We start from the raw sequence: 23,172 nt of genomic DNA, 5'->3' as shown, positions 1-23,172 counted from the left end.
GCTTTAACAATTGTATAGTCATATTGCTACGATGTCTTCAGCGTGGCAGTTTATAGTGATGTCTAGCACTGGGGCATTATGCCGCATACATGTAGCATGATGTCCCACCAAGTCACATATGCTGACACCAAGCCGACCAGTCCTAACGCTTACCTCTTAATGCCGGGCGCCAACCGAGGCAGCTGCTAGTACCATTTTTGTAAGTTTTTGGTATGACTCGGCCGAGGTTCGAACCCACGACCTCCCGCTTCCGAGTATACTATGATCTAAACAATAATCACATCGTAAGTATTGGATGAATTATTGTTCTTGAACAATATTACGGTAACTCCAAAGATGACTTGACGTACGATCGTGACGAATTCAGCGTTAGCAGAGCACTACCTAAACGTTTCAATATGCATTGATTTCAGCCAAATGTTTAGACATAAAGACTGAAATTATTGAATGAAAACTTTGCAAAATGGCACTGTATATTAGAATGGAGTTATCGTAATCTGCTCTAAACTTCATTTGCTTGACATTATTTTAATATTTTGATTCCACATTAAGTGAAGACAATCTACTAGTATAACGCATTAACAAAAACACGTTAGTTTTAAAAATTACACATTTATGTAATTAAAAGCATAAATCATTTAATAACTCTTTAAACAAAGCTTATTCATGACTATATCAAGATTGATTATATAGAATGAAGGGCAATCACTATAACAATATTCATCACAATTATTTGCTTGACAAAAGTGCATTAAATAAATATACTATAAATCGTCTTCATCGTTTTGTTTGTTTTTCGAAGTGACATAGTTTTATCCAACTTATTTCAGAGGATATACTTTTACAACTGCTGGCTATGTTGAAGAGAACCCAGATAGAGCAAGAGAAGCAAGGTCTGCAGGATCTTCGTAAGTACAAAGGAGATACAGTCAGGATAAAGCTACAATTATGATCTGCGTGATGATACGTGAAAACGGTGCGATGGGTAGAGATTGTAGGACAAAAACAATCAAACAAACAAATTAGCACCTCTTCTCTTCGTGATAATCTTAATACGTGAGTAATCTGAGAATTTAACGATCTAAATGAGTCAATGCTAAATAAATACGAGACGCAAAAGTGACCTCTTCATAAGAATGTTATCAACAAACGTGTCAGGAAAAGAAATAATTTCTTGATCAACATCATTCTCAAGAGGTTGTTGTCATAGTCTTGGAAAGTACAAAAGCAGGGATGATGTGTTTCAACTAAGCAGGGCTTGTCAGATACAAATGGATATACTAAGACCTTCTCTTCAGGTAGTAGAAATAATGTGGCTGATTTTGAATTTTGTTTACCTTACTGTGACAGAGCCTTCATTCCCATGCCTTGTACACATTTTAGCAACCTATTCACAACCTATGTAAATGTAACTGTATGGAAATTAATTTTCTAGCACCATCACAAACACAGGTTATTATGGATAAAGCCCCAACATTCATTCCGACCGGTATACCAACGACGGTTGTTGCTGTCATACCAGCACTAACAGTTGTTGCCGTAAAAGCCCGCTAATAGCGCCTACAATCAAACAAATGTGTTTGTAATTTCATGATCACCGCGGTGTTCTCTATAATTTTATTTTGTAGCTCAGCATCGATTTTTTCTTCTATTAATAATACAATCACATAGTGCAAGTGCAATCGCACATGCACTTCGAACTAGTGCATGTAACACTTCAATAACAAGATGACCGCATATAGGGCCAAGAACTTGCGTTTGTACTGGTATAGTCGAGTAAAACAGTAGTTGTAGTCCACAGTCCCTAGTTAAATAATTAAGAACCTAAACTGTCGGTGCAAGTCCATACGAGTCAAAATACAAACGATGTTGATGTACAACGTCGTGTGCGGCCCCGTGAGTGGCTGTCCATTTTGTAGATTCAGGATAGCAATGACGGTTTCACATGTACGTCGCACCATCTATTGAATTTAATTTCGCATAGAGACGACACGAAAATGTATGACTGAGAGAGTCATCGCAAGCAAATCAGGATCTGTCAATGGACCCGTGGCCTTTTGTGTATTATGCTGGGGAATTGAAGACCTCTTCCCGCTGATATTCGTCGACTTGTCCTGGAAATCGAAAACCTTTCCTTTTTCGCTCGTATCCCCCTTTGTTTCAGCGTCATCCCGTATGCAATTTCAGTAGCATCTAACGCAGCAGGTTTTGCAACCGATGGAGCCGCTCCTGATAAAACGCTGGGAACGCTGCAAAAAATGGGAAAATCCAATCTGTCTTTAGCAAAAGCTGTTAATCTTTCTCATACAACTTACAATCAGCAGTACCTACATTATGTCAAACAGCACCACTAGCGCTGTATCTACGAAATAAGGTGATTGTACGTTTACCTCCAAAAAATAACCTTGTGAATATCACGATAAAAACCCAAATATGTGACTGAAAGTTTCAAAGTAGTTATCCGTAACGTTGCACAAATCTACTATTAAAACCGTTCACCAAGAACTAAAACTTGAACACTGGCACATATTCCAGGGTGAGTATGAATTTTAGATCGCCTAATTGTATATATTTTGCAGATTCGCATCATCAGATGTGTCCTTAAACATCCTAGTAGGACCAGGTGTTCTCGTGCAATCATTGTTGTATTTGGCAAGTTCTATGTTTGTTGTGGCTGCGTCGACGTTGTCCAGAGTTGATTCTATTTCCTTTCCGACGATGGAATAAAATGTATTGTTGAATACCGCCATAATGCCAATGTTTACAAATACAATGCGTTATTGGCTTGATAAATAATACTGGCGATGTTGTATTATACCAGTTTTACTTCAATTTCAAAAAGTCTTTCATGGCAGAAAACACATAGACGAGCCTTGCAATTGCAATTCTATTTTAGATTGATGCGGGTCTCTGGCTGGGTGCGAATAATACTGGAAATCTCTTTCTCTTCTATCCTGCAACACATGCTCTCCCATGTCAAATGCGGGATCAAGCCATTTGTCGCATATTTTTAATTATACATAATACCTTTGCGTAATGATAACTATACTATAAAAACCAGTAAACACGAGTTATTTATTTTTCTAAAGCACCACACATAGTGTGGGCCGAAAAATGTCCATAAATAATAAAATTATAATTGCTGTGAATATGTTGTAGAGCATTAAATTATTTGTCACGCAGAAAATATTTATTTTGAAGAAATGTTGCCATATCTATCCATCTATTTGTATATGCTAGGAGATGGCAGCGTTTTGGTGAAAAGTTATTTTGATGTAAAAATACATAACCAGTAGAGTCCATAATGAAATTAATAGCCAATCATGGCACGGTAATTGTATGGCCTTGTAAATTTTTAAGAAAAAGAATATAGAATGTTTCGAATTATTGGATTTGATCGCACAGTGAACGGTGAGTTCCGATTTGGTTTGAAACATTATTATAAAGACAAGTGCTCGATGATTTCGCCAAATCTCGAATGAACAAATGATAGTATTTTCAATTAGAAAAGTATAATGTACAAATATTGAAAATGTTCATAGGTATTGGGACGTATTCAATACAAATGTGTGTGTTTTTGGAAAGCGTGAACTCTGCGGCAGAAAATGCTAGTATGAATACTGTAAATCTTATCAGCTGATGTTATGTACTGCCACAGGTGCTCGACCATATCTTAAACTTGGTATTGTAGTCTAATCACATAATGAACTTTGCCGAACAGGTGGATCTTGGATCTGTCATGAATATTTTCGCACGCGTAAACAAAGATTGTCATAAAGACGTGATTACACACACATATGTGACTGCACACACCGGACACTAATGGCTAGGTTTTAAGTGGTTGCAGATTATAATATTGGTTATGACGGATTTATAAATTAGAGAATGATTTCCCTTATATAAGCATGGGTACTGTGAATCAGCTAAAACAAATAGCAACGGTACAGCAACGAAATCAATTTGCACGTGAGGGTAATATACGATTATCGTATTTGCGATATTAGGTGCGTTGGAAGATAACCAAAACCGTAATCGGGATGAACAAAGCCGTCGTCTATTTGAACGAAACTTATTGCTTTTACTATTGCTATTGAAGCTGCCAAGTATGGTTATGATCAATACAACAATCACAAGTACCTGAATTTAAATTTGATAAGCGCATGGTGCATTAGAAAATCAGTTGACAATTATTCAATAAACATACAAATCAGACAAAGATATCAATAACTGTTAAAAAATGTAATTCCTGGAACACAACACTCTGATGCCTCTGGAGTTGGAGCAGATGTTGTCTTTAAGTCACGTTTGGTGCCCACGATGTGCATATACCCCCTTATCAACAGTTTCGTGGATCCAGTTATATACAACATTTCGGCCATTCATAAACGTAAAGAATTCTGATAACAGATATTTTGAGCTGGAGGTTTTGTCTGTGTTACATCCTACTAGTAACAATAAACACCAGAGTCAAAAATACTTGCTTCACCTGGGGGAACTTAAGTTTGGTTTGGTAATATCTAATTTACTATGCATGTTAATAAGACCACTCTGAACAAGTTCGAAACGCTTAACCCAGTTATCATACGTAATGTGTTCAATTTTGATAAAGTCTTTTATTCGCTTGCACAAACCCACATGGACAGAATGAACGATCCTAGATTGAAATGTTGCTGCTGAGTGGTATAACTGCTTCATAATCGGCATCGCATTACGTGTGGATAAAGAATCATGCCCTGTTGCTTAATCGTCACAGCAAGCATGAGAGTAAGAATTATCCATGTATATATGTGACACCTAATAACAGATGACTGACGCTACCTTCTACAGTGGTGGTATCAGTAAAATCTACCAATGGACAAAAACAGCAGGACTAGGCCAAACATTGGCAAATTGACTGCACGGTAACGAAATATGAAATTTCTACATATCATCTTTGATTGTTTCCACTTTTCAGTCGAAGACGCAAGCGCGTCCAATGACCAAACAACATAATTTGCTGAACACATCCCATGCGGATTATGTTACACAGTAACTAGATACAATGGGCATACTGTACCAACAAAATTATATCGTGGCAAGGACTCGTTTTAGGTATTTCTTGAATCGATTGAAGTTACAGAGAATTGGATTCGATAACGGCTCTATTTACCCGTTGATATGATTATGACCAAAAATAGCTGTTGCGAGTTTCCGCACCCACTCATTGTTGAATCCGTGAACAAGCTTTTAGCTCCACCAGTTAAAATGAATGCTCCAGTTACAATGTTCGTAATCACATACACATTACTGGCATGTAATGTGGAGCCGCTAGCAGCTCGTGTAATCTACAGTTGAGAATTTACCAATATGAAGACATAATTGTGTTAAATGCAAAATATATATTATTCAAGAACAAGTTACTCCAAGTTTACTCAGCACTGAATCTATCTGGAATGTTCCGGAAAATAGGCAAATTTCAAAATATCACTGTCCTGCACACAAAAGCAATGTTTGTGGGGAATAATAGACATTTTCTATACTTTTTAGGCATAAGCAATTACGAAGTAACACTTACTACCCAGGAACAAAAATTGTGTTACATAGTGCAGTCAAAAGGATCTTTTAGCATATGATGGTCTAGCGGCGTTCGGATGTATTATAATAATACATGGTAATTAAAGGAATACTTAATACAAATAATAAAAATGTGTGGATCGGGAGTAAGCATACACAATCTACCGGAGAATATATACATACAATGGTATGCGTCAATGGCCAATTTATGAATGAATTAACAACACGATCTGTCTTAATTTCTAAGAAAATATTGGTATTCTAAAATCCTTAAGAAAAAATTTCAGTTTAACTGTGCTTGACGTGCGTTAAAAGAAAACCATGCTGTTTACTCTCCAATGTTAAGTCCAATTTTCTGGATTCTCATTTTGCTATGCAAGTCCATTAAAATAAGTTTAGAGATACTGTATAAGTTTCGTGTTAATCCGTTCATCGTTATATCATTCTTGGGGGGATGGGATTAACACAGGACATTACCAAGAAGGACAATAGAAGACATATTGTCTGAAATGTACATCAACCTAAATCGCTCCGAATACAAAGTGTTGTACATCAACCGATCCTGTGTATGGAAGAGCGCTCTTAAGCAGTTTCGCCAGAAAAGCTTCAGACCAGCTGATGCATTTAAAGTGAAATTCGTCGATGACCATGGTAATGAGGAAGGTGCATCAGATGCCGGAGGTCCAAATAGGGAATATTTCCAGCTTATGATGGATCATTTGGCAGACTGCCATCTATTCGAGGGACCGTCTGGACGAAAACTACTTTCCTACAATGTTCGAGGTAACAATTTCATTGTAGATATAGACAGGTAGTGTACACTATTTGGCTTAAAGCTATCCATGATTATACCCAAGAATGAGTTTTATGCTGACTCATTGTACAAATCAGATCAATATTTTCACAAGTCAAATTGAGAACTAAAACCATGTATTTTAAAGCGATCAACTTGTTCAGTATGCCTCGATCTTTTACATTTTTTGGGTGGCCCGAACACTTTACTTCTTTTTATATGGTGCAACGCATTTTAAAATATTTTTTCTTTAGCCAACAGAAGAAATGAATATTTCTATGCCGGTATGGTGATTGGACAATCGATGGTTTTCAAGGGACCTGTCCCTCGTTTTTTGTCACCCCTACTGCTGGACTGTTTGGTTCTAGGACCGGAAAACGTGAAAGGATGTCGCGAGGATATATATGATTTAGAATATCAACAGATGTTATCTGAGGTAGCCATTCCTTTTAAACGAAACTCTCAGGTTTATATGTATTGAACATGTTCATCAATTATTAGGTCACTATACATGGAATAGAGCTCTTTTGTCAAAAACTTAATTATTTCTGTATCTGCATACATTTTCCAGGATGTATTATCAGCAATAAAATGGATGTTCGGAAGGTATGCATATTTCTAGAGTCGTCAATCTAGTTGTATATGAATTGCAAAATTATCACTGTAATTCTTATGTATTTTGCTCAAAAAACCACGATATTGTCTTCTAGAAGATATTTGTTTTCGCTATCATCTCTCCAGAATCAGAAGCAAAAAAGGTGCAAAATTAAATTTTGCTGAACTATTTACAAGTTCAGCGGTTTGATTCTACACGTTTACATCAAGTGATCCAAATAAAGACTGAATTAACAACGAAACTGAATTTTATTTCTTCGGTTGGAATACATGCATCTCATTTATAAATTCAGGTCTATTTTATGTGTTTAACATTGCCTTCGGCAATATCCAAGCAGACTTTTGTCAGATAAAACACAACATGCAGAAATAGCACACGGTTAAGTATATTCAATAAACATATTGCTAAGACGTTCTTGTAAATATTACGGTATTGACAATATATTCTCGATATACTCCGTAGTACACTTATTTATATACAAGGCTCTATAAACGCTAATGTCAGACCATTTTTCAACTTTATATTTGTAGGCTCAGATAACGGACTGCGTTCGTAACTTTGTTTCCAGTCATAACAAGACTCTACACTTTGCTGGTTGTCTTCGAAATGAGAAGATGGAAAACAGAGACGAACTGATACAGGACCTGGTAAATTACTACTTGGTCGAGAGAACAAGACCTGCCTTTGAAAAGTGAGATTCAGGCCTGAGATCATACAAGTTTCAAGATTGAATTTTTAACTTGAAATTCTTCGCTTTGATGCACAGACTGAACATGAATATGAAATGTAACAATTTTTTATCAACAACAGGCGGCATTTTCTGATCTAAATTTGAAAAGATTCTCAAGCTTATTTACGCTGCCAAGTGAAGCTTTGTTAAGGTTTCAGCTGTTATTATGTTTTGAAACTTATAAAATGAAATTTGATAGATATATATTTTATGTAAGAACAGCAATAACTGCTACTATTACTACTAACGATTATGATGATGAGGATAACTTTGTGATAAATCAAGAAGGTCTTGGGTGAGTCTTCCTAAATAGGTTTGGTATGCATCTCTTATGCCCATCGAAATACGTGAACTGCAAATAATACGTATTATCATAGATTAAAAGCAATATTATGCCTCGAGATCCTAAATTGTACACAATTATATCTTTGGTTAAAAAGAATATTTAACATCTGTAATTACAAATGCCAAGGGTTGTATATGACTTAATATTATTATAGAAAATATTCCAAATTTAAACACAATCTTATGCACAAAATTTCAAATATTACAGCCTTGTGTTATAGTATACTCACTAGATGTTTGGTAGAAGAGAGCACTGGTAGAAGAGAGCACTGTTCGACACTATTAACTTTTGAGACTGCTGTAAATGTATTCAAATAATCTCTATGTTGTTTAAAACTTAGTATATCAGGTCTGATTCATTGAAACTTTGCTTTATCTTCAAATGTAACTGTATTAGTTTTTCATAATTAAGTTTTACATGGTACTAAAAATAGCACCCTTGACATAGGCGAAGGTACATTAGTTTGCAGACATTTAATGTATTTTAAAAGGATGAAGAATGTCCCCTCAAATATGGATCAATAATGAAAATGTAGAGTATGAATAAATGAACTATACATCTTGGTTAAGGTGTTAAAGATGCTTGACTCTTGTCAAATGAAACAACATACAGATTGGACTTGTTTATTCCATTATAAAGTGAATTTAAACGTGACTCCTAACAGTTTGTCATGAGTGACGCATTCAAGCTTGTCATGCACGCTGCATACGTAAATATACTTTTACATTCGTCTTTTTTGTAGTTCATATTAGTAAATTGTTAGTGTTTGCTAAACCAAATTATCTAATATTTGAATAGTTCTTTAGAAAAATAGAAATAAAACCATATTCATGCATCTTCTAGAAACGATTACTTCAGACCAATCCTTTTACAACGCCACCCCCCCCCAAACAAGACACAAAATATCACATACTGCAAACTCATTACCACTGAAGGACATAGAGTCAATATGATCCATATTTCAATCTGCATTAGATTTGTTGTCTAAAGTCCTAAACCTAGAATTTCTTTCTATAATGCACTTTAAGGCATAAACAGCCGACTTTCAGCTATGATATAATGATTTATAATACATCCTTTTAATTGTTTATTTTGTTGTGTAATTTATTAGTTTTATCTAACCGAAATGAAGACATTTACATTGTTTTGAAATGTTTCTTACGGGGATTGATTCAGTGAACAGTGTTGGGGCATGGTACTGTATAATCATCCGAAAGCGTAACATCGTTAAAGAAAAGATATTACCAACATGAATTTGGCTTCTTCTTTCGTTTAGTTCTGCATTCAATCGTAACCCATGTGGCCGTTACCAATAATATATCATCATTTAATTTCTGTTTGCTATCAACACTATCAATCCGGATTTCTTAATTGATTTCATAGTTTTGAATGTGGTGAATGCTAGAGTTTTGCTATCTCCGCCAATTAGAGTGACTACTAAAAGTTGGGAGAATTTGATGTACAGTCATTATAAAATGAATAATGTCACAAAAAAATCATTGTCCATTAAAAGTATTGTATCTGCATGATATATTTTTTTTGTAATGGAAACGTTAGTTTTGAAAATCTGCACCACACAACAATAATCTAATTTGCTTTACTCAAACTATTTCATTGTAATGTTAAACTCATTAATTGAGTATATTATTAGGAGCGGTAACAACCGTTATCCAACAGGAATATAAATAATCACGAGGTTTTACCTAAAATCTTGTCGCTTTTGTCGTAGCTTGCTGAATATTTGTACCGAACAAAATTGTTCTTGTAAATAGTTACAAACCTTTCGCACAGTTCATGAGGAACCTATTGTAGACTACGTTAATACCTATAACCTACATTTGGATGTTATCAGGCGATTTTTACGGCATCTCATCACTCCTTACACAAATGTGTGTGATTTAGATTTTTAACGTAACTTTAACAATTTTTCGGTTATACCGCTACGATGTTTGCAGTATGACAGCTTATAGTGATGTCTAGCACTAGGAAATCATGCCGCAGACATGTAGCATGATGTTCCACCCGGTAACATTATCCTGACATCAGGCCGACCAGTCCTAACACTAACCTCTTAATGCTGAGTACTTAGCGAGGTAGCTGCTAGTACCATTTTTATAAGTCTTTGGTATGACTCGGTAAGGGTTCGAACCCGCGACCTCCCGTATCTATGGCGGAGGCTCTAACCACTTGGCCACCGTTGTGGTACACACATGTGTAATCTAGTTTTAATATATGTTCATCCTAATGCATAGAGGGAGATTATGAGAGAGAGAGAGAGAGAGAGAGAGAGAGAGAGAGGAAGGGAGGAACGAGAGTGAAACGAAGAAAATGAGCAATGAAATAAATCTCAAATTATGATAATATAAGTTTGAGTAAAATAAATTAGGGCATACATGATTCCTAAAGGAGAAGACATTGATATCACTAAATAATAATGATTCTAAAAGTGATATCACCACTGTAAAAATGAATGTGGTTTCACCACTAGTGGTTCAGTTTCTGTTCCAAAGGATCATTTCAATTATTCAGAATGAAATATAAAATAAACTAGCATTAATGATTAAAATAACAAAAGCTATTAATAGTACTAATATAGAATAAAATTGATTTCTATTGTCGCAATATTTTAATGCTTAGACGCTCGATACATCAGCACTGGCCTCTGTTATTCGGCAGCCGAGTATTGCGCTCGATCAACCCACACTAAGTTAATTGATATCCAGCTCAAGACAACAAGCAACATTCCTATTCCACAGCTGCGTCGCCAGGAGGCAACCACGAAAGTGTTGGCTAAGGTCTATGCCAGTGAGAAACTTTCACTTTACATGGACATCACCTGTCATCCAGCAGTCCGCTTGACTTCGAGATGCCCAACCTGGTTTCCTCCGTCATCGGAGGATGTGACAGCTATTTCAGCATGGAGGGTCGAGTGGTCTTCAACAGATGTTGTAAACCGCTCCCTCATAAATGAGTAATCTGTCTGCCCTCCTGGATTCAACTTTCCACGTCATCTGTGGACCACACTGAACCGCTTTCGGACAGGACATGGTCGTTTGCAGTCAACCGTGTCCGATGGGGCCAGGCCACTAACTATTCCTGTTGCTGTGGAGCTCTTTAGACCATGTCACACATTGTGAACAACTGTCCACTGACAAAGTTCCCCGGTGGAGAGCAGGCTCTGCACCTTGTTGGTGATGACGTAGTTGAATGTCCGAGCACGCACTGCACACGATAGTAGAAGTAGTAGAAATAATAATAATAATAATAATAATTCCTAATTGTTTCTGTATGGAGCGGAAAAAAGTCTCAAGGATGACCATACTCACGTTAAAAGCTTTTTAAATATCTCCTAATTTGCTGTGAATAAAGCGATAACAAAATTAAAATGGATAGAAAACATAAAAATAATAGATGTTTGTGTTTAGAATGTAATTTATGCTGGTTGTATGGCTTTGGACACTTTGAAAATGTTAGGTATTATCATTTCTACAGAATTAAATCACGACATAAATCCCAAATATGCTACATTAAATGAAATAAAAAATATCACTGGCACAAATGTCAAAAAGAAGTTTACCTCTTACTTGAACATTACTGTGGTCAAATCAATTGCTCGCACGAAGCAAAAAACCCAGCAGCAACTTAAATTTCACAGTGACATCATCTTTCTTCGTAATTTTGCTGCCGACATTGCAGACATATATCAATCTAGACAATTGGAGAGTATATAACGCAATCGGGTCACGCCAATTAGACTAATTAGCCTGTAATTTTGTTATACAGCATAGTGCAATCTATGAACATATATGCACAAATTAAGAAGCTGTGTTAACGTCAGAGCGGACTTTCACTAGATTGTGTAGAACACACAGATATAAGGTATTTTAGAAAATCAAATTTCTATTTTGTTCGTAAAATATTTGTTTACATTTATTTTAGTGTTCCTGTCTCCCTTCATGATTCGGTTGGTTTTAAGCATTACTACGTGGTAGAACATTCAATACGAGTCTTTAGTTTTTGTTGTAGTATCCACACACGAATTGTTGTAAATAGAAATAGGATCCATATAAATAGGGTCCATATAAATACTTTTTCTTTACTATATTTGCATCATGCATTAGGTTGAAAATCCTTAGTGCATCTTTACTGAATGGAAATGTCTGTGTATCATTATTAATTGTAGATTGGTAGTCAGATTTTCTGGTAATTAATACAACATAGCCGTTACTAGGACCTGATATTTCAATGTGCATAATTTTATACGGGTGTGCAGCCCATATTTGATATATACATGTCTTAAAGATTTTTTGTAACTCTCGTATGTTAATCAAGTTTGTGAGTCGAAAATATTCGCAAAGTATTTTCTCTCCAATATTTTTGTGCCATTATGTTAACGTCTAACATCAAAATTGTGTCTTTAATGTTCTATGCACACGGTCAAGTTTAGTCTTAAATGTCTCGTACCATATAGGCTCGCGATAAAGAGTTCCACTTTGAATTGGTTTTGTCTTCTACATATTCATTGGCTACATACCTCCTCCATGTCATTTGACAGCAGAACATCAAATTCTATATATTTAATGGTTGCTGCAACATAAACAGCAATACCCCCTGTTTCGAGTACGGGTTGGACATTGAAATCGTTGAAAATAAGTAAAAATATACCCATTCATACATCTGCCTAATAACTTATCATGACTGACATGTGTTTTCTTTTGAAAATATAGATAATTGAATTAAAATATGTTAATTTTGCTGCTTTTAAATAAATTATTTCTGTAACATGTTCAGATGTGAACATGGTGACATTTCACTGGCAGTTTAGAGGATGCAACGGTTATATTTTGGTGCAGTACCTTCTGTTTGTCTGTCTACATATCTTTACAGATTTAAGGAAGGACTTAACTCTGTTGGAGTGTACAATTACATCTTGAGATATCCTGATCAGTTTCGAGAGCTGTTATCCAGACGTGAAACTTTGACGGCAGAGAAAATGTCTGCTATGTTTACCATCAATTACAGGTACATGCATTCTCAGCATGAAGGGGGCAATGCAGAGGTGGAACGGAAGACGGTTGAATTCTGGGAAACCTATCTATTTATAGTCGAGGGTAAGTGTATCTTACCTGACTGATCATTGAACCCCATCATGATTACATTTGTTGGCCCTTGCCTCATTAGACATGGCATAAATGATCATATTGACAGTTGTTTGTCATTGCATGATATAAATGATTCCCTACAACAGAATTATGATAATTCCCCCCAGCCAAAAACATCGCCATGAAAATGTTATAATCATTGAATAAAGTGTGTATAATTTTTTCATTCTGCATTTCGTATCGCAGATATGCTAGTTAAAAGTGACATATTTCCACAAAGTAAACGTGGGAAGTGTATTTTCCTTATTTCGAGTCCGGTCTATACATATATATAGATAGAGAGAGAGAGAGAGAGAGAGATAGAGAGAGAGAGAGAGATAGAGAGAGAGAGAGAGAGAGATAGAGAGAGAGAGAGAGAGATAGAGAGAGAGAGAGAGAGAGAGAGAGAGAGAGATAGAGATAGAGAGAGAGAGATAGAGATAGAGAGAGAGAGATAGAGATAGAGATAGAGAGACTTTTAACCAGTGTCAGTATAGGTCCGTGTTTGGTAGAATATATTATGTGTGGAGCTGATGCTATCAATTACTCATACAATCGTATATACATATATAAACGCCAATTTGCTACATTCATTATATTCCTTTTCCTTCAGGCGGGGGCTCGCAGATAAATTTAGAGGACATCTTGAAGTTCGCAACAGGGATGAAGGAACAAGCTGTTGGACAACGTTTTAATATATACTTTAGTCATCCGATCAATGGAAATCGTGCATCGAAATATCCCACCAGCAGTACGTGCTCTTGCACACTTTACCTACCGTTGCACGAGACATTCGATGAGTTCAAAGAGGCTATGGACTTTGGGATTTTAAATGGCAGTCAGTTTGGTCGTGAATAGTTCATATTACAGTAATTGTAAATATTTAATTTAGCCTATGCGGCATTGTCTTATACATATGCCAAAGGATGATGTAAAATATTGAACCGTAACTTTTTGTTCATATTGTGGCATGCTGATATTGTTTTCATCCATAGGACACATGTATAATTCTACAGCTTTTCACCTAAAAGACACTTGTATTAATGGATAACGTTTCATCCACATTATAATATTGTATTTGGAGACCTTATACACAATTAGACCCTAGCGACGTTGCTGAACCTTTCTTCCACATTACGCTAGTGTCCTTGGACGGCTTTTCCTCTATAGTACACTGGTATTATTAGATAATATCACTTGTACCTGCATTACTGATATTATCCATTTGTTTACTTTGATAGAATGTCGCACGAATTACATATGTGTCCAGATGTTACATCACAATATGTTATCGATGAATATGATAGCATCGTTGAACGCAAAGTAGATGAAGATTAACAATGTGCTGGAAAATGGCTCAATGGCACTAATTGTAGCTTAAATTTACAGACAGGCAATTTATTGCATGTTCAGCAAATAAGAAACACTAAACCTGAAACTGTCAAATGACACAAGCGTTTAGGCATCCTTGTTAATAACATTTTATCCCGGTGCAGCCACTTTGTCACATTTTCATGCATTATCTCTTTACACCACTATTAGACCGATGTCAGTTAACGATTTTATTATTTTCAGAGAAACTGTTCCCACGTTCAAGGTCTTAAATAATTAGCGTCATCGTATGTTAGTGTCTTAAAGTTTGTAAGGGACCTTAGTATAAACAGTAAATGACCGAGTGCAAACATTGGGTTACATGTGGCAAATGTTACAGCATGATATATTAAAAAAGCACCTACTGTTTCAGCGTTTAAGAAACTATTCTTTGTTACATATTTCAATGAACTTTTCTGAGTGTACCACCGCAAAACATTTGTAAATTAGAATCCCAATATATCGTTGTGATAACAGTATGTTAACATTGTAGTATTTGTCTTCATTTCTATTGTATTTGGTTTGTTTTATGTAATAGGTTATCCTTATTTCCTTCTAATAATTACACATACATTTATCAGATATTTGTTTTAATTGTTGTATGCCTGAATAAACAAAGGATATAATAATAATAATAATAATAATAATAATATGTGTTCGTCCAACATCGTCTTAATTATCGTACCTCAGATGTTTTTTTCCCAACATCTTTTGAAATACGACCATGCAACTGATGGAATTCTGATTAAAAGCTTTTAAAACAATGTGCACATTAAAATTAAACAAATTATATATTGCGGACATCAGGGACGTAGACGTAAAGTGTTCAAAATGATCTCACACTCCCCATATTACTATTTGCAGATTTAAATAACGTGCAGGCTAAGTAACTAACCTGATCACTATACAGGTTATAATTTATTTTATCAAACGCCAAGTTAAATGTATGAACACTGTTCATTGAGATTGTGAACTCACTGTAAACACGGTTCTTTCTACAAAAGCATGTTTTTCAAATGAAATAATATTTCAGACTAAAACGAATTAAGTAGTAGCTTGGTCCATAAATCTGGTACACGATTTTGGTACACAAATCTACTCAGCAGTTCGCTTGCAACTTATCTCTATCATTTATTATATTTCTTTAAATATTAATTTGCGATTTGATCCAGAAGAAAGGGATAATACGATATAACTTCTTTAAATGAAAGTAAATGAATCGAATGACTTTTGGAGACAATATACTTCGCTTCTCAGCCAAATAAACTCGTACAATAGAACCAAACCTTAGACTGTAGTAACCGTAGCTTTTGCTATGATGTGTACAAAAGAATTGCCATTGGAAATGTGTTGTGTTCCTCATTGATTGTACATATATAGGTATTAAACGCGTCTTTTCGGGGCAATCTTTTGTGTTAATGCAATATAAAGTGATATACTAGTTTTGCAAATTTTGAGCATGTGGTAATCAAACTAGGTTGCTACTACTACTGCTATAGTTTACTTAGTTTCTGGCCTATTTAAGCATATATGCGATTAGAGTTTAATTCTTATAAAGCAAGTGCTATGTATATTTAGAGAATGCTTAAATATGACTTTATATTGTACATTTTATGAGATATTATTTCATTATAATTTTGATCTTGATTATATTGCTAATATACCAATATGAATGCAAGTAAGCTGAATGTAACCAATTAGAAGATAAGTATCTTGAATTGTCAGTGTATTGAGAGGCCGTGCATATTACATTTTAATCTACCTATATGAATGTATGAATCAGTATTAATGGCTTCTCGGTACAAATCTGGCTTATAGTTCCAAGTAAGTTTGTATATCCCAAAAGGGGAATGCAAACCAAAAACAAGGGAAATAAAGATTAACATTATAACAATTTAAAGTCATTTTAAATAAATATACAGTACTCTTTTAAAATTGAAAGGATTTTCTCAGTGAAACATCAAGGTATGTGTCCCATAGCTAAAATTCTGTCTACACTAGCAAATTCTTATAACATGCACGAGGTTGCATTGACCTTGGTCTGCATTTTGGAGTCCGCAGGGAAGTTGATGTATCTATTCTGAACAATGAATAAATATAGTTTATGTTCAGCATATATAATCATGTGAGATGCCTGAAGCAGAATCTAATTTAGTATTGTTTGAGTACAAAAGTCATTTAGCATAAGTTTATTAATTAAGTCACCCTTGTGAAATACTAGTATTATTACTACTATTTCTACTACCACTGCTACTTATTTATCATTGAATCATCATTTAATTATAATGATAACATGAATTGATCTAGAATGAATGTACATTATCTGTTTGCAACGTTCAAGAATGGGTCAGGTTGATTGGTCGGATGTCACAGCTGGATATAGCATCTGCCCATAAATAGCGAGGTTCCATTCATGATCCCCACTTTGGTTTTGTATTCATATCTCCTATGACATATGCCAGCAGTACTGGAATCATGTACGGAAGATACATGCTATTCTTGATATGAGTTTTGTATTAAGTTTCGTTGGAATTGTGTGATCATTGGTGAAAGGCGAAATGGATATGCGATAGCAGAAAGAATATGCAAAAACTGTGAAAATGGTTCTAGTGCATTGTATGGGATGATGAAGGCGCCGCATTTAGTTAGAGAAAACATGCATACTTCTATATGTTATACTTCTATATGTTCTCACTGCTTACATTAGAAGCATTTTGGGTTTGTCGTGTCTGAATGCTTTGATAAGATTGTTGGTAAGATTGCCGAACACTACTCAGCATGTACAGACGACATCTTTCAGCCTTTTCGTATTCATTTGTAGATAACCTATACAAATGTTCAACCCATTACATCTTTACGTTTAGCTCCTGAAACAGTAATAACACCTGTTTGTATTAAATCGCTGGCAGACTGTTTTATCCAAGTTCCTCTTCCTTTCCCATGACATTAGGCGAAACGTTTACAAGTTAAACATTATCTTGTTAGTATGATCAAAGACACAGCAGTGAGGTGATAAAAGCTGATATCACCCTTGACCCTTATGAATTATTAATCTCAAAGTACAACAAAAATATTATATGGTGAGGCGTTAAGTTACTAAGATAATTTTATATATTCTCCATTCCAATTTGCAAATACTTTATGGACATTTTTCTCATAAAAGTAGGTTTGTAGTGTTGAAACAGTTTTTCTTGAAGTTTAGTGGATTTGCGTGATCATTGTTGAAAGGCGAAAAGGATATGCGATCATTGGTAACATGAAAGGGATGAAGGAAGGATGACTGAAGGGAAAATGTTACGCTATTAATGGTATTATTTATACCACCCTGTAATTTTGATGCCCCTTCAGAAAACTCCTTTTCTTCAGATAATATCTGGAGCTTCACTATAGCATAATTTTGTGCAGTGGATATTTGGAAAATCTTCAGTAAACTATACATGAGAGATTTCGATATCGATCTATTTCTGATAACACAGAACGTGTCTGATAATTTAAAAAAAATAGATGACATAACTTTAATATAGTACATTTTGTCGTCTGTTCAGCTTTGAAAATGCGAATAAGACAACATTTTCATTTGACCAGTTGTAACAAGATATCCGGGTTGGATTTCGGATTTATAGCAGAACAGGTTTGATGGTGATACAAATACAATGGTTAATGATGATTGACTTGAATGAGAAGAATTAAAATTAATTTGTGCGTGAATGAGATCCAAAAAATGGATAAATTAACATAATCCGCACAAACCTAATACTGCAACAAATGAAAATACAAATAAATGACCATACACAGTATAAGGACAAAGATGAATGATTCACAGTAATTTCATACGACGATACGTATGATGTCTTTTACTCAAATAGTAAAAATGAATTCACTCAGATAGTGACAAATGGGGTATTTTGCTCAAATAGCAAAATGATGAAAACAAAGGGACAGATATATCAAATATCTTTACAATCCCAAAAGCTCAAGGTATTGCAAACTACAAAGTTAGCCTACGGCTAAAAGATTACATGTATGGAGTTGCACACTCCGTCACCAGCACACTTGTCTACCAGTCACAATGGTCAATCAAGCAGTCAGTATTCCAGGTAGTCACCGACCACCATCAATTCCTTGGTCAATCAAGCAATCAGCTCCCACCAATCGGTCAGCAACGCTTGATCACCTGCTACTCGACCAGCAACACTGTTTACCCAGCTCTGGTTCCGCTTTACAGCTGATTTTGGTCACTATAGTTAGCTCTACAGCTGGTACCACGTCGACTCCGATCAGCTTTACAGCTGCGGCTCCAATCAGCTGAAAATACATCTAGCACCGTGTGCTATGCATCATACTTGCACGAGCATTTACGATAAAACGCAATGACGTTATATACGGTAAGCTATACAGATTACATTATCGGCACAATAATTACAAAGAAATAAATAGGTTCAGAAGTGAACCTACCCGTGCACGATAAGAATCATACGGTACTAAACGTTTCTTAAAATGCAACTTTATGTTGCTAATATAAATCTCTTGCTAAGTCACAAACAAGAATATAAAATATTTGCATTATAATACGTAAGCCGAAGCTTCATAGAAAACATGCAAAAATAAATGTAGTACAATATGTATAATTGATGCACAAGACATTAATACATAACTCACATACCGCTACAGCTGAAGATGTGCGATTCCTTAAGTAGATCGCTCACTGACTAGGAATTCCGTAATGTGAAGATTTAGTCTTACGGTTGGGCATTTATACACAGACGATGCAGTCATACATCATGTATACGCTGGAAATATTCGGTTTTTCCCATCGAAAGCACTTCGCACGTGTTTCATAGGCAGAACCGACGTTACTGTTTTGAAATATTGTACAATATACATAAATCACCCTCCGGTATCGTTGTACGCAAAAAACGAAACCCGTGTACATGAATTTATTAAATAAAGGGATTTATACAATTCCATGACAGCTCATTGCTTTGGTAATATAGATAGATGAAACCTTCAGTTAAACTATTATCCTATTACAGTTTTAAAAATTGTGTTTTTCTGCATATATTGTGAATTTCATCATGCATGTAATGAACCGTCTGTGTTTATTGTTTATATTGCTTTTCTCATGTGAGAGAACATTGTGTACACCACCGTCATCAAAATTGCAATATCCGTTGACGGTTTTGTTTTATACAAAATTTAACCTTCTGCCGTAATTAGCTTACCATTTTGTAATGTTTCTTACCATGCACAACCATTGCTGGTGCTTGGCCAATCTTATGGCAGTAAAATACTTTTCAAGCAGATGTCATTTGGGCAAATATGTATATTTTAGAATGGACTTTTGTGTACCAATTTCAGTATTCCTCTGAACGATGTAAATATTTTGATCATTGTTTTCCAGATAATATTGTCGAAGCATGTGTTATAAGTTTACCTGCTTTTAGCGTTTAGTATCTTTTATTGGGGGACACCTCCAGACCCCTTGCTATGGGGAAGTTTTCATGAGTTGTCCTCCATGAGCCAATCTTCAGAAAGCATTTATATATGTATGTGGTCATCCCAGTCAAAATAAATAGTGTGCGTCATTTAAACAAATAAATTGTTTTTGAAAACTATTTAAATAGTCTTAAGATTTTTAATATGACGGAATTAAGTAAACATGACCAATTGCAAGTTTTCTTTGTTTCCGTTGATGGAACCTAGACTGCATGCAATGATAACATACTATAGCATTATTATAATTGTTTGGGGCAATAACATACCTAAGGTGAAATTTCTTACCTTTAACTTTATTAAATGGGGGTCTTTGCCAAGGTTCAATGTATTTTTAATGCCATAATTAATTTCCCTAAAAAAGAAAGGGACAAAGTAAAATAACCTACAATATGGTGAATGAAATCTTAAATAGTCCTAATAGTTATGTCACGAATCCAAACGTACTGAGTATACCAAATGTGTTCCAATGGTGTTCCGAATGAAGTCCATTCTATAGTATTGATATGCCAATAGTCCTGAAGTATCACAACCAAAACGTTTAACTAAATGTTAATTCTGAGCACTTTGTAATTACAAATGAATGGTCGAAATAAATAAATCAAATACACACAACGGAATAAAACATATATTTACTCCTCTGTGACTGATGTGTATACTTGGAATATAACTAATTCTCCGGTAAAACTCTCTTATACTAACAACTAAGACGCAGTTTCAGAACTATAAAGAGGGTGAATGATCATTTCGAAAGCACTCTAACTTTGTCAACAAGTCAAGTAATCTGGCCGCTAACCAATCAGGAATTAGGTTAGCTGGATCTACAATCATAAAATGAAGATTATATCTATTATATAACAACAGGGTTTTTTCGATTTATGTCAGTAAAGCTCTTCTCATTGTCCCTCATTATGTCCATGTTTAATGTTGTAATTAGGCCCCTTCACATAACCAATACTTAGGGCCATTCTTGATGTTCTTTCTCGGTGAATTACTTGGAGACATATAGTAATCAAATTGTCCATCGGTCTGGCCATCCGACTATCCAGTTGTCCCTCTGTGAACAGTTTGGTTGCTTAAGGACAACTTTAGTGACAATTTTTGAATTGTTACATTTTGTATACAGTTCGATATTGATAACACCACTAAATACCAGTAGTTTGTTTTCCTACCTTCTGTATCACCGAAATGTGGAGTAATCCTTGAATATCCACCAATCTAATGTTTATTTCTACAGCTCAACTTTACCAAACACTGTTGGACCTCAACTAGATTTCATCTGCAGATATGCGTTAATGACACATTGTGACATCATTTACGGATGTTATGCCCCAAGACTGACATTCCTAATGGCGTTAGTTTCCAAAGCATGACTAAAAACAAAGTTTGTTCGACTTCCACCAAATTTGACATGCACCTTAATACTGTTGAGATGTTGAATAACTTCGATTGTCTGTTAACTTTTGATTACATCCAAAAATGTTTACCCTGTAAACAGCATAGCTTTGCAGGATTGTGACCAAATTTGATATGACCCAAGGACACAATCGTCTGTCTTTTGTGTAATCATTTTAGGAAATCGCGTTTGCTTTCAACTGTATAGACAGCCACTTTTATGAGAAACTTGTAAGCTACATAAAAAATATTATAATAATTGTTTTTTCGTACATAATCTTGAATTTTACCTGATAAGATAAACAGATAATATTAATCGAGTTTGTGATATATTTATCTTCACATTTTATATCAAAATATTGTTATTGGCCTGTTATACAATAATATAAATACATATTATTATTATTATTATTATTATTATTATTATTTAATTATTTTCCAAAGTTTATTGGGATTTTATTCTTTTTTTAATTTTAAATTATGGATCTTCTTCCTCACCACATGAAATTATATCATGCTTAGTAGTTCCGGAAATATTCTATTTTTGAAAGTACTTTTTTCCCTAATGAGACTTGGAAGTTGGATTTCGAGCTTGCTGGAAAAGCTAACGGCTGCAACCATTCAGTAGCCACGGCAAGGCGATGTAGCCGTTTCTAACCCCATCTGTGGTTGTAATCCATTCATCACACTGGATAAACGTCCTATTATAAGGATCAGACAGTTGCCATCTCGTCAATTGGGGGAAATTGGGGGCTACGGGTGATCACGTGGTCTAAGGCGTACTCCTTTACAGTTTACTAATATCTTAACTCCGTCCCTGTGGGTTCAACTCTCAGCTCTGCCAACGTGAGTTTGCGAGAAAACTTGCCAGTAGCTTCCTGTGGGTCAATAGTTCTTTAGTGCTTCTTTTAAATTATTCCTACACCTAACATGCTGCAGGAATATATAGTTTATCAAGCACTGAAAAATGGAGCTAAACCAAAAACCAACACAAACCATGCCAATTCGAGTCACGTGCTCTGACAATGTGGGTATTTGAGAACCCCTGCCAGTATCTTTGCCTGGGCGTGTGGTTCAATCCGGGGTTTTCTCCGGCTTCTTCCTCCTCCAGTTATACCAGTTATACTGGCCGCCATGTATATAGTCTATAGTGTTCTGAAAAATGGTGTAAGCAAACAACAATAACAATCGTCCACAATTTCGGAACGCATTCGTCATTTAAGGAATGTCACAATAGAAATAAAAAGACAGTAATTTCATTCTCATGTTGCATGTAATTTATCATTAAACTATCTTCATTTACAGTTACAAGGGAAACTTTTGAAAGAACCGAATGCTTTGGGGGTACGATTTTTTTTGAAGGAATAACAACATCATTTAGTAGGGAAATAGGGATTTGCATGACTATCTCTTTCTCTCTCTCTCTCTCTCTCTCTCTCTCTCTCTCTCTCTCTCATAGACACACCCAACCACTCAGAGATATGCACACACCCAAAGCATATGTTTATATGATTTCACTTATACCAACAATTTAATCAAAATCGTGTTTTTGTCTCCCCAGCTTTAGGATGGTTTTCAAAGGTACCACTGTTCTGTATTCGGTAGTGTCAGGATCATAACATCGGACCCTCCCACCTCCCAAAATAACTTCTGTGCAGTGAACATATTATTCGCGTGTAACACATTCATTTGCTATTAAAGAATTGAATAATGCAAACTTAAAAAGAATAATCT

General features: G+C 35.3%; 2 protein-coding genes across 2 annotated transcripts in view; both read left to right on the top strand.

Moving 5' to 3' along the window:
* Window positions 1-6,827, top strand: part of LOC149779531 (uncharacterized) — a 40,341-nt gene extending 33,514 nt beyond the window's left edge. Inside the window, exons 8-10 of the mRNA XM_089938437.1 lie at window positions 831-908; window positions 6,023-6,336; window positions 6,601-6,827. Coding sequence (XP_089794563.1) covers window positions 831-908; window positions 6,023-6,336; window positions 6,601-6,827 — 619 coding nt within the window. The remainder of the gene's footprint in view (window positions 1-830; window positions 909-6,022; window positions 6,337-6,600) is intronic.
* Window positions 6,828-7,496: 669 nt separating this feature from the next.
* On the top strand, window positions 7,497-15,195 carry LOC149779530 (G2/M phase-specific E3 ubiquitin-protein ligase-like). Its single transcript, XM_089938647.1, has 3 exons — window positions 7,497-7,653; window positions 12,926-13,149; window positions 13,793-15,195. The coding sequence occupies exons 1-3, from the start codon at window positions 7,577-7,579 to the stop codon at window positions 14,035-14,037; spliced, it is 546 nt and encodes a 181-aa protein (XP_089794773.1). The 5' UTR covers window positions 7,497-7,576; the 3' UTR covers window positions 14,038-15,195.
* The last annotated feature ends 7,977 nt before the right edge of the window (window positions 15,196-23,172 follow it).

Source organism: Sinohyriopsis cumingii, chromosome 17 (assembly GCF_028554795.1).
Source record: "Sinohyriopsis cumingii isolate HCF-2022 chromosome 17, ASM2855479v2, whole genome shotgun sequence".
In the NCBI taxonomy this organism is placed as follows: domain Eukaryota; kingdom Metazoa; phylum Mollusca; class Bivalvia; order Unionida; family Unionidae; genus Sinohyriopsis; species Sinohyriopsis cumingii.
This window is presented reverse-complemented; position numbering and strand designations above follow the sequence as displayed.

Excerpts from the sequence above, each read along its gene's own strand:
- LOC149779530 (XM_089938647.1), top strand. The coding sequence starts at position 7,577 with ATGGAAAACAGAGACGAACTGATACAGGACCTGGTAAATTACTACTTG. Across the intron at positions 7,654-12,925 it reads ACAAGACCTGCCTTTGAAAA|ATTTAAGGAAGGACTTAACT; the intron begins GTGAGATTCAGG and ends ATATCTTTACAG. Across the intron at positions 13,150-13,792 it reads CTATCTATTTATAGTCGAGG|GCGGGGGCTCGCAGATAAAT; the intron begins GTAAGTGTATCT and ends CTTTTCCTTCAG.